General features: G+C 54.2%; 1 protein-coding gene across 1 annotated transcript; it reads right to left on the bottom strand.

The window, feature by feature from the left end:
• Positions 1-10,274: 10,274 nt before the first annotated feature.
• Positions 10,275-11,820, bottom strand: LOC311218987 (adenosine receptor A3-like; the record flags this gene model as incomplete). Its single annotated transcript, XM_084301932.1, has 2 exons — positions 10,275-10,893; positions 11,486-11,820. The coding sequence occupies 2 exons, from the start codon at positions 11,818-11,820 to the stop codon at positions 10,275-10,277; spliced, it is 954 nt and encodes a 317-aa protein (XP_084158058.1).
• Positions 11,821-12,269: the final 449 nt, after the last annotated feature.

Raw genomic sequence — 12,269 nt, 5'->3', positions numbered from 1 at the left:
TGGGGACGTGTCCCTCTGTCACCCCCACTGGGAACTTCCATGCACACCAGTGTCACTACTGGGACCCAGGTCAGCGAGCAGCAGCTCTGGGACGCCGGCTGTGCTGGCGCTTGGTCGCTTTCTGCTGCTTTACCAGGAGCCTTCACAACTAGCAGGTGTCCTGGCTCGCATGCTGTTTTTTTCCATTGAAGCTCGATGCAGAAACAGAATGACTAATATCGCTATTTCAATTGCTAAGAAATGTCCTCCGTGTGGTTCTTCCAGTGTCACCACGTCTGCTCTCTGACTTGGTGCTGTGACCTCTAAGTCCCCGCAGCACGAGCCTCCCTGTCGCCCGCCATCGCCCTGCTGATGCTGTGATGCTTCCCCACTGTGCAGTAGCAGTTATAAGGGGCAATGGATTTGGGGTCTGGAGCCCCTGGCTGGGAGCTGCCTCTCCTCCACACCCCGGCCAGTTCTGCCCCCAGCACCGTGGCACAGCCCATGCTCCTGTCCCCGTGTCCCCTGCTGCGGCGATGGGGACAGGAGCTGACAGCACTGGTGAGCCCGAGGCAGGGAGAGGGGGATGGATGGGGCCGGGATGGGATGAGCTGTGCTGGAGGACCCCCGCTCTGCCAGGCGGGCTGGGAGGGATGTTTTCCTTGGACTGCGAGCGGGTGAGTGGTGCCAGCAGCAACTTTGTGACCCTGGAGCAACGTGAGTGCCGCTCCCTCAGACTCATCTCTTCCTATTTCTATGTTATTTGCTTTGAGGTCGGAGGAACAGGGAGCTGGCTGTGGCTCTGCACAGGCCACTCAAGCCCAGCCCTGGCCATGGCAGCTCTGGTCCACACCTCACACGGGGTGAGAAAACACAGGAGGAACCGGCCAGCGGTCTTCCAGCGGCCCCAAGAGCCAAAAGCAAGATGCAACCCTTTGACAGTGAGGGTAAGCACCTCTTGGGGTGGCTGCTTGTGTGAGCCATGGTTTCTCCACTCTTTAAAACACAAAATCCAACTGACCCCCTCTATCCCCACCACACCACGGGGCTGGGTGCGGGTGCTGGGCTCTGCAGGTGCCTCACCGGAGGTACCGGATGGCACCTGCAGCCCCCCCGCTCCCGCAGAGCGCTCAGGGTGGCAATAAACGGCCCATTTGTCAGAGCCGTTCTATTTTGAGAGCCGATTAAAGTGTTTGCCTTGGGTAGCCAAGTAACCTGAAAGGCTGTGATTTACCCTCGCCCGTGTTATCTGCGTGGAGCCTCAGCGAGCGCCGGTAACGCGGTGCCCTGGAGACCCTTCCTGCCTGCACGGCTGCGAGCGTGGCACGAGGCTGCGCCGATGCCAGCCGCAGGATTTCCTCTGCAAATTAAACTTCCACGAGATAAGGAAACCAAACACTGGCTGGGGCGCAGCAAGCAGCTTCACGGAGGGGCTGGGGTGGCAGTGCCCCCCAGGTCCGGGGCGCAGGGGCGGCTGCGCTGCCGGCCCCCTCCCTCCGGTGGCGCAGAAAGCCCAGCGAGCACCATTTGCATTTCCTGCCTCAAAAGTGAACAAAGCTGAGCTCAGCAGCTCCCTCCCACCCCCGCCCCGTGCCTTCGAAGCGCAGCGGAAACTGCGAGGGGCTGAGGAGATGGAAACACTGCTGCTTTATCTCACCGTGCTTCCAGGCGCACACGTCCCATCTTTCTTCTTCAGCGAGAAATGTGATGGTTGCACCACCAAATCTCGCATAACGCAGCCGTCCCACTACCTTGCGGCTCCTTACTGGGCTCTGAGGTGCTGTAAAGCTGCGCAAAACAGGCCCTGAATCTCATTGTCAGCCCAGTAACAAATGTTTCATTATTATTTAGCCAGCAGCACGCTCAGTTTAAGTTCCCTTTCACTGTAGAATAAGCACATCACAATTTCTCCAGCGCCAGCCCAACTTAGAGGCAAACTCCTGATGTTCTGAGACTCAGAGCCTGTGTGCTCAGGCTAGTGTTTAAAAACTATTTATTTCCCTAAAAATCAGGGCAGCAATTGTGGCAATGGGTGATCAGGAAAGCCAAATTTTCCACCTTATTGAGAGATCTGTGTGCATTTCGCTGCGAGTAGGCAGTAAGGAAAAACGAATCCTGTTTTTTTTCCCAAGCAGCCTCTCCGAGTTAATCGCAGAACAAAAGAGCCCTCGACTGCTGCCATACATCATGGAAAGGGCTGGATCCAAATACAAATGAATTAAAAATAAAGAGATACAAACAGTGCTTCCTTCCTGCAGAGCCCCCCGCGGCCGCTGGCCGCTGCCCAGCTCCGGGCTGCATCCAGCCCCGCCGCCCGGCCGCCGAGGTGCCGGGAGCCACCGAGGCGCCGGGGGCTTTGTGCCCACGCAGGAGCTGCCCCCGGGAAAGGCGTTGGTTTTGGCAGCTCCCCTGGTCAAATACACGCCGGCAGCCTTTCCTTCCTCCCAGGCACCTCCGTTTGTGTCTGTCCTTCACTCGCTGCGGTGAGTCGACAGCCCCTTCCTGCTGCGAGCCGCACCTTGGCGCATCACGAAGGCCTCGATCCCCGAGCAGACCCCCTTGTGGTGGGGGTCCCGGGGGTCCTGGGCAGCCCGGCCTCATGGCCACCCCGGCACCAGGGCCACTGTGCCCGTGTCATGAAGCAATCGGCTCCAAAATCTGTCCAAAAGCAGCAGGGGGTCAGTGCTTCCACCTGCGACAGGCCTGCTGTGGCTGCAGGACCAGGTCCCGCTGCTTGCTGCACCCATGGGTGTCCAGAGCCGATCCTTCCAAGCCACTGGGGCCGCTCTGGGCTCACCAGGTATAAATGGCCATACTATAAATAAAACTTTGGCTCGATTAGAGAACTTAAGGCAGGAAAAAAGCACTTACAAGCTATACAAGGAAAACATGAACTCCCCCCTCCCCGCCACCCGTGAGTAGTTGTGCTGCTGCTGCTGCTGAATGAGTCCCTGAATGCCAGCCTGTGACCGAGTCATGCTTCATAAATAAACCTCACAAAGGTATTCCCTGTCCCGGAGCACTCACCCTGTGCACTAGGGCAGGTGAGAAGCCAGTCCTGGGGAAGGGGAGGGCAGGATGTGGCACGGCCGGGGGCGGCCGAGGGGGAGCCGAGCTCTGCACCTCTCGTGCTGCTGCCGCTGCGCTCGGGTCTGCTGCAGCACGGGGCCGCGACTCGCTGCGTGCTCAGCGGAAACACAGCAAGAGATGTGCAGAAAATCGCTGGGCCAAGCTCACCAGCAAAACAGAATTTTGCAGATTTTTCATCCAGTCCCAAACCCAAGAAAATAATAATAAAAAAAAAGCTGCTTTGGCTTAAGCCAAGCCGGGGCTTTTGGTGCTGTGACCAACAAACTTCGCCCATGTGCACTGATCACCAGGTGGAGCGGGTGGATGCAGCAGCTGGGCAGGCTGGAAGCTGTGACTGTAGCCACCAGGAACAGCAAAATATCTGTGTAGAAGCTGGGAAAGTGGACGAGGGCAGAGGGGAGGCAGAAACAGAGTGGCCTGGTGCAGATCTGCTCGCTGGGGCAAAAGCCCTTGAGAAGGTGTCAGAGCGAGCATCTCCCTGGGGGCAGGGGGGAGCCGAGCATCAGCAGCACGAACAGGAGCTGGGGAGAAAGGACGGAGGTGGAGACGAAAGGAAAAAATGAGGAAGCAACTGTGGGAGACAGGCTGGAGTAGGAAGCAAAAGCAGAGCAGAAACCTGCTGGAGGAGGCAGGCGAGTCCCTGGGTGCCATCGCTGTGGGGCCGCCCGTTCCTCCTCGGTCTCCTCACCGTGTGGTTTACAATGCACCTGAGGCAGGGCAGAGGGGGGCTGGGGACACGGTGCTGTCACCTGCCGGACCCACCGGCACCCAGCAGCAGGCACAGGCTTGCTCCCCTCTGCTATAGGCCCTGCACGCACCCGCAGCACCCAGCAGCTGCAGGAGGAGCGCTGGCACAGGCACCCTGCGGGGCCGGACCAAACCCAGAGCCCGGGAGGGAGGCAGCTGCGGGCGGGGGCCGGATGGGAAGGTGAAATCCGGTCAAGTACGCGCAGAGTTTGGAGAGGCTGAAAATAATTGTCTGGCTTGAACGGCAGCCAGGGCAATGGAGCCAGCGCTGCTCTTCGGAAAGTGTTAATGGGGTTTTAAATGACAAGAAATGGCCGTGCCTTCGGTTTCTTTGCTGGATCGAAGAGCCTATATCTTCAATAATTTGTCTAAGTTTTGGATTTTTGCTCTGGGAGACAAGAGGCAAGCATGTACTGTTCAAAAGCGAGCAAATGCCAGTAAATCCCTGCTTAATCCATGCATACAGCTTGTTTCTGGAGGGCTTTTTACAGTGCGGTTGCAGTCTCGATGTGCACCTTAATACTCACGCTGAGATGCAGTCAAAACCAAGAAGCATTCGGTGACCCCATAACCAGCGCATTTATTGACTGTGGTTGGTGTTCGAGCCGCACGTTTTGGGCAGGGTCCATTCAGCCCTTGCTGAGCTGAGCCGTAAGGAGAAGCTGCTGAATTTCATCTTTCTGCATGCTCTCAGATGCCAGCCACAGCAAAATAATTCCCTGAGGGTCAGAAGTAAGAGCTGGGGACAGAGCTCAGGCCCTTGGCTCCTGGCCCCGGTGTTTCCCCCCCATTCTGTTTCCTGCAGTCTTGCCAGGCTTAGATGCAAAATTATCAGCAGAACGGTTTATAAAATGTCAAAACAGTTCCTATCATGTCAGCTGGGCGATTTGTATAAATAGTGCTTCTTTAAAGAGTCTTCTGCCGGCTCGAACCTCCCTTTCATCTCTCCGTGATTTATTTTACGTTATTTTAATGGGATTTTCAAACAATCTCTAACGAAGAGAGCGAACGGAAAGTTCTGTCTGGCGAGGACGCGTGCGGCACAGCGCGGGGACTGCTGAGCCCGGGCAGCATCGCGTGTTTGCTGCCACCTGTCAGGTGTATGATAACAGTGACACTTTTACAGAGAAATTGAGAGTAATTTCCTCTAATGGTATAAAGGAGACGACTGCTCAAAACTGTTATTGCTCGACGGGTGAAGTCTGTGCATCGCTGCGCAACAAGTCGGAGAAATCACCTCTGGGAACGAAATATTTCAAAAAGTTGTATTTATTTCCTGAGGATTGCAAAACAGCTTGAAAGAGCAGAAGAAGCCGCCTCGGTTGTGTTTGTTCTGCAAAATAAACAGGCTGTCACCATGCCAGACATCCTCAGATGAGTATGGACAAATTCTGATTCTCTTTTCTGGCTGTTCTTTGGCACCTATTTCCTACAGAGTGCATTTATTTAAAAAAAATAAAAAAATAAAAAAATAAAAAAAAAAAAAAAAGGAGAGAGAGACAGAGAAACCCCATGTATTTTCCATAAAAAGCAGTCTGCAGTGAGGAGTTTTCCAGATCTGATTCTCTACTGACAATTTTCTTTTGATAGTGGTTGAAACCATTTTTGGAACAAAATCTGGATTCTAGGAGTAATGAATTTTCTTTCAGTAAGGCTGTGCACAGACCGGGGGAAGCATTTCCCCCAGCTTTTCCCATCTGTGAGAGATACTGACTGCGTTTCTCCACCATAACTGCTCTGTACCCAGGGGGCAGGTGGAACGAGGCCCCAGGGGGAATTTTCAGCAGTGCCTGGGGAGCAAGACGTCGCTGCTCCTGTCCAGCTCCCTGCAGCCCACAGAGCCCCAGCAAGGTCTGATCCCCATCCTCTCCTCAAGGACAGGGAAACTGAGGCACGGAGCAGTGACGTGACTTGTCCTCAGGCACTAATGCCAGGCTCTGGAATCTCGTTTCAGCTCATTATTCACCCAGCCACAATCACTCTCTGTTAAACCAGATGTGACCCTGCTTCACATTCACATCCTCTCTCTGCTTTGCTTTCACTTCCTTTAAAGGCAAGGAACAGCCAGGAGGGGCATCCGTCTCCAGTCTCTGGGTCTCAATTTATCATCTTTTCTTTATTTTTTTTCCTTTTTCTTTTTTTTTTTTTTTCTTTCCAGGTAAACATTAAATTTCAGAGTCCCAGAAAAAAATCCCCCCACCTTTCCCAGCCCAGGGGTGGGTGCTGTGCTCAGGGACGCGGCCACGTCCCCACTGCGTGCGCACAGAGCGTGGCCATGGGTGAGAGGTCGCCGTGCCGTAGCCAAACCCCTGCTGGGCCCTGGCACAGGGCTCGGGGCTGGGCTGGTATCAGGGGTCCCTCCTGCATGCCCAGCCCAAGTGTCACACATGCTGGGGACAGCACGCTGACAGCCGGGGTAATGCCAGGAAACCCTGGACCTTTCCCATTTCAGAGCTGAGGTCTGCAGCCAACAGCCCCGGCTGATGAGGAGCAGGTAACACTCTCTGGGTGTCCAGTGCCGGACATGGCTTTGGGGACCAGGGGGCACGTGTCCCCTGGCAGAGGGACGGAGAGGGATGGCTGCACCCCTCCTGCGAGGCAGAAGGGTGCGAGAGGCAGGCAGGTAACTCTGGGCGTCCCTCATGTCCCGAGGCCCAGGCACACACAGGGCAATGACTCCGCACGCGAGCTCAGGCGCTGGGCACTGGGCAGGAGTGAGCCCAGCACAGGGTGCCCGGGCAGTGCTGCCTGCCAGGAGGCTGCTTTCTGTCCCTGCAAGTGTTCTACATCCCTGCCAGAACAAAGGCAGACTGTTGCTGCTGTTGAGTCACACGATAAGATCATTGTTACAGGATATATATTTTTTTTGCACGTGTATCGCTTAGAAATATATGTATTTTTTTCTATAAAATCTGTTCTCTCCTCCACCCCCAATGTGAAAAGAGAATCTGTGCTCAGAGCCCTGCTGAGATTGCAGATAGACCATTCCCTTCCTGATCCTTATCTCACCAGGATGTAGGAGGATCCTGGGGGAATAGCTGGAAGCCTTTCGCTGGAGCCATCCAAGAAACAGCAAGCTGACTACAGCCTTTAAATGGCAAATCCATCAAGCTCTTGGGGACCAGGACCCGAAGCGTTTAACCCCGCTGAACTACGACACCCCTGGACTGTGCCACGCTGGATCGCTCCCCGGTGCCCACCCTGGCACCAGCGTGTGCGCTGTGCGGCTCTCGGAGCGCTGCAGGCACCAGGGAGCCAGCTAAATAGCAGGATCTAAAAATACACCTTTGAATCCTAATCTCGAACAAAGCCTTAAATTGCTGGCTCACAAACTTATTCCAGCTGCAGCCCGCTTACAGGCGGGTGATTTGGAGCGGCAGCAAATCCCCGGCTGAATTCCTCGCCCCAACTCTGCGGGAGCTCAGCCTGCGCCCTGCATCCTGCACCCGCACCCTGCACCGCAAGGCCGGCTGGATTGGGATTACAAGGTGATGGGGAAACAAAGAGGGGGCAATGAATGAATCCTGTACCTCTGTGCAGCCAGGCCAAACATTTTTTACACACAGCTCCTCCTGCCGCCAGCTTCATCATCGCATGCAAAAAGGCCTGCTTCAAATCACAACTATTTTTATGAAACGCAATATGCCGTGTTTGGCAGCAAAGGGGTCCAAATACTCCAAGCACATCAGCAGAAGGATTATACCCCACGGCAGTATATATTTATATGTACACACAGTCTAGACATCAGCAGAGGGCTGTCAGCCCTGCTGTACAGAGCTTTGCTGCCGGAGCTCAGCCGTGCGCTTCTCCAAGCCAGCAGCAGTGAGCTGCCGTCCTTCGCATGGCCCAGCCCCTCGGCAGCAGCACAGCTTGTGCTCACGGGAGCACAATTTGGGGCAGAAGTGAATGAGGGAGCCTGCGGGTCGGTGGCCGGGGTCGGACACGTGCAAGGAAATGGTGAGATGGAGATGAAGAGGTGGCTTCCACGCCACAGCAGTCCCCAACCCAGCACTGGAGCCAGCCCCATTTGGCTCCTCTGTTTGGGGAGTGTTTAATCACTTTGCAAGCTGTACAAACCTCCAGCCCCGCGTTTCCTGGTGCGGGGGCTGCAGGGGGGCAGCGGGAGAGGAGCCGAGAACCTGCGGGGCCGCAGCACCCGGGGCTGGGCAGGGCGCTCGGTGCTCGCGCGGGGCCACGGCAGGGACTCGTCCTCCCTTAGTGACAGAGGAGTTGCAACAGCCTGGCAACCTGGTTGCTTTGTGTTTAGGACAGGAAACAGATGCTGCCTGGTGGAGGAAGCATCTGAAGAAAATAAGCACGCCTTGTGCCTCCCTGGCAGAGACGCGGTGGGAACAGGGGGTGCGCGGGGCGGAAACGCCCCGGTCCGGCCCCGGTTGGGGCAGGTGCAGTTCAGCTGCATTTGACGGCATCGTCCTTGGCCGAATTAGTTGGGATGGGAAATCCCAAAGGGATTTTTCCCTCTGGATTTGTTTATGTTCCCTTAGAAGCGCAGGGGCTGGTGCTCACCACGCGTGCTCTCGCCTCGCTCCGCTGACCAAAGGTCCCCCGGCTGTGCCTCCCTGGGGGATGTTCTGGGGGGGAAGGAGCAGATCTGTGCTCTGCCTCCTGCCGTGGGACTGCGCGGCACAGAACACTCCTGGCCTTTCGCTTTTGGGCTCGGAATTTGACACGGTTATTCAGCATGATCACTGAACAGGCAGCGGCGCTGCCGATCTCCCCGCTGCACAAAGCATCCCACAGCTCCCCAGCGTGCACCTCAAACAGCTGCACAGCCCTGCAAAGTCTCAGTTTGCTGCCGTGCCCAGCATGCTGCCCTATCCCCTCACAGCCCCTGCTATGAACAAACAAGTCGCAGGGAAAAGGAGAAAGTTCTGAGCACAAGGAAAGCCCAGGTTAGTTATGTACCTGTAGGGAACGTGACAGCTCGCTAATCTCACAGTAACGCCTGCAGAAGCCTCTTGTGCAGCCTGCCCTGAGGGTCCTGAGATGATGAAGCTTTTCTCACCCCGCCTACGGCCTGGGAAATGTGGGCTGTGTGTGTCTCACGGGCTGGGTGTGCAGCCAGACACAGCCACACAGACAGCACGGACACCAGTTTACAGGCGTTTTCTGCAGCACGTCTCCAGTCCTCAGCTGCTGGAAGGACAGACAGAAGGACAGACAACAGCCTGCATGCTGCTGGGACGAACAGGGTTACCTGGTTTTAGGCAGGGATGGTGTTCCCTTTGGAAAGCAAATGCCTTCTAAGAAAAAGGTGTAAAAAGATCTACTGCTGTTAACATTTACGGGCTGCTCTAAGCAAAACTTCGTAAAGGCTGCTCATTTTCCTTCCTGCTCAGCTTTCCACAAGCGGGGGCTGCTGCCCCGTGGAGCTGGGTCGTGGTATTTTCAGGCTGTGCAACCCCTGCTGAGCCCCTACCTGAGGCTGGGTCCTCATTTTGTTGTTCTGCTTTTTGTGCAACCAGAAATCTGGCAGCCAGGAGCTGGCTTCTTGTTACGTCCTACACTACCCCGGCATTTCCAGGGACATTTGCTCTGTGGCATCATGCCAGAGCATTTCTTTGTAGCTTCACCAGTTTGAAAGACACTTTCCATAAATAGATCTCAAAAGACGAAGCAAATACTTTTAAAGGAAGAACTGTTAGCAGGGGCAAAATTAGTGCAAAAGGTTAACGTCAGCTCTCCTGCCAACCTGCTGGATTCAACCACGGCACGCTGCAGGAGCTTGACACAGGGTTACAGCAGACAAAAGGGTGGATTTGGGTATTTTGGGGACCGTTCAGGAGTAGCAGTTCCTGCTCTCCCCGGCTGTAGCTGATTGTGTCTGTTTGGGGGCTGTCAGTGCCTTGTGCTGTATCTCAGGGTCAGCCTGAAGGTCCCCAGAGGTGTCTCCTGCCCCAGGACACGTCTTACCCCGGAGATGGAGGGACCCCAGCCCCAGCAGGCAGCCCCCCCAGCCCCAGCACTGCTGTCATGGAGTGCAGGGAGCCCCGGGAAGGCAGGAGCATCGTGCTCAGGCCCGGGAGCCTTGGGCATCGCCTGGCAAGGTTCGCAGGATCCCCCAGAAACCACTCACCTGGCACCATGCTTTTTATTAACAGAGCAAAGCATCTATAAACATGAACAGGATCAATTCTTCATCCACACCTGTTGAGCTACCACTCTTTTCCAAACTTCAAAACCCTTTTGCTTCAGAAATGCAAAGGTTGTTGTTTTTTTTTTTAATTATTTTTATTTTTATTTTATTATTAATTAGGATTCTGAACTAATCACCTCACTGCTCAGTTAGCTTAACAGCAAAATGCAAGCACAATTACAGTTCCAGAAGGCAGAAGCTGATAAATACGCCCCGGTGCCTGTGCCACATCCCCTTGCTTGCTGCTCCCCGGCCGTTTCGGTCGCACGCAGCCCGGACACAGCCCCGGCGCAGCACTTGCTCAGATCACGCTCACTCCCGTTTGCTCTGTCGTGTGCTCCGCGCTAGAAATGACCAACTCTGACTTCTGGAACAGGAAGCAAGTCCTCAGAATGAAAGTGCATGTTTCTTTGAACTTCTTTATCTTGAAGGCATAGACAGCGGGGTTCATGGCGGAGTTGGCGTGAGACAGCAGGATGCTCAGGTACACCAGGATCCGTGGGATGGTGCAGGAGGGGCAGAAGTACAAAATGCAGTTCAAGATGCCCAGAGGCAACCAAGACACTGCGAAGAGGAAGAGAAGGAGGGCCATGTATTTGGCTGTTTTGTACGCCTTCGGATAAACTGTTCCTCCATCTGGAAGCCTTGCTGAGTTTTGGCTTAATTTTGTCCGCATGATATAGAAAATCTTGGCGTAGAGGGTACACATGATAAACGAGGGGAGGAGGATCCAGGTGAAGAAGCTGAAGTACACCACGTAATCCTTTCTCATCACAGCCAGAAAGTGGCACTCAGTGTAGCTGGAGCCATCCGTGTGCTGGTTCCACCCCAGCAGGGGAACCAGCCCCACCAGCACAGACACAAGCCAGCAGAGTCCCAGAATCACACGGACTCTTTTCTTTGTGATGGTTGCCTTGTACCTGGGTGAGTAGGAAGCAGGAGTTACATGGGATTCTTCAGAAAAAAAGGAACTACAACATTCATGAGTTTGTGCTTTTAAGCACTCCTTTCTGGTTGGCCTAATTAGGGTTAAGCACAGTGCTGTGCAGCCGGTCCTTAGCAGCTTCTGATATTCAAAATGCATTTTGAAACTACAGAGAAACATCCACACGACCAGCGATCCTTTGTAAATGAGAACCCCAAGCCCCTTCCTCACCTACACCACTTCATTTTCACTCATCTCAGCAGAGCTGCATGGCTGCCTCCCAGGGCAAAGCCTAAAACCCACCACCTCAGCCAGATCTCAGGCACATATACATTTCTCAGAAACCTTTTCCTAACTCTCCATAGCTGAAGATTTATTTTCAGGCACTGCCAAATTCCCAGGAGTGCCCAGACCGCTGGTGTTCCATTGCCTGCACTGTGGGAATATCTGCACTTGCACGAGTAGCTCTGGAGAAACGAAGGTGCTGAGGAAAGCCCTGCAATGCTGCAAGCAAGGGAGAAGGAAAACACACAGGAGGACAGAAATAAGGGAAAAGATGCTGAGATGGGACCTTTGCTGAGGCTCACCTGGTAGGCAGCTTCACTCGCAGGTACCTGTCGATGGTGATGGCCAGGAGAGACAGGATCGAGGCGTGGGGGAAGATCATCAACAGGCAGCATATGAACAAGCAGGAGTAGAAGTGCATGACAACTCCTAGGATCACCGTGATGGCCAGCGGTATGACAAGGATCCCCATGGCAATGTCAGTGAGTGCCAGGGAAATGATGTAGAAGAAGGTGGTCTTCTGAAGAGCCGGGTTCAGCTTCACTGCCCAGATCACCAAGGCATTGCCCACCACCGCACATATCCCAGTAACAGCCTCCACCATGATATAGATCACATCCAGGCTGTCTAATGTCATTGTAGACATCTGAGACTGCGTCCACACTGAAGAAAATGATGTGGTCAACTGTTGTTTTTTGGCTGTTTTTTTTTTTTTTTTTTCACCCACTCCTCACAGCTAGGTCAAAACCCAGCTCCTCTCTGATCTGCCCTGAATTAAGTCCCCTGGTCAGAACTTTGCCCTGTCTGATGTGTGTACAAAACTCACCGTTTCAGGATGAGCAGAGCAAACTGTTCATAAAGAAGCATATATCATGTCTTGCATCTCAATTTCTAGCAGCTTTCTTTCTGTCTTCCTGAGGCTTTCGCACATTTATGCGTGCTCCTCTGGAAGGGTCAAGGTAAAACAGTGGCATCATCACAATATTAACAAACCACAGGTGCTACTTCTGCATATAATTCTGCTCATCTGTTTTAACCACTAACAGAACCTCCCTTCCCCACCTGGGCTCGATGGGTGAATTAACC

The sequence above is a fragment of the Netta rufina genome (assembly GCF_964035555.1).
Source record: "Netta rufina genome assembly, chromosome: 26".
In the NCBI taxonomy this organism is placed as follows: Eukaryota; Metazoa; Chordata; class Aves; order Anseriformes; family Anatidae; genus Netta; species Netta rufina.
The sequence above is the reverse complement of the archived record's forward strand: the minus strand, read 5'-3'. Positions and strand labels throughout refer to the sequence as shown.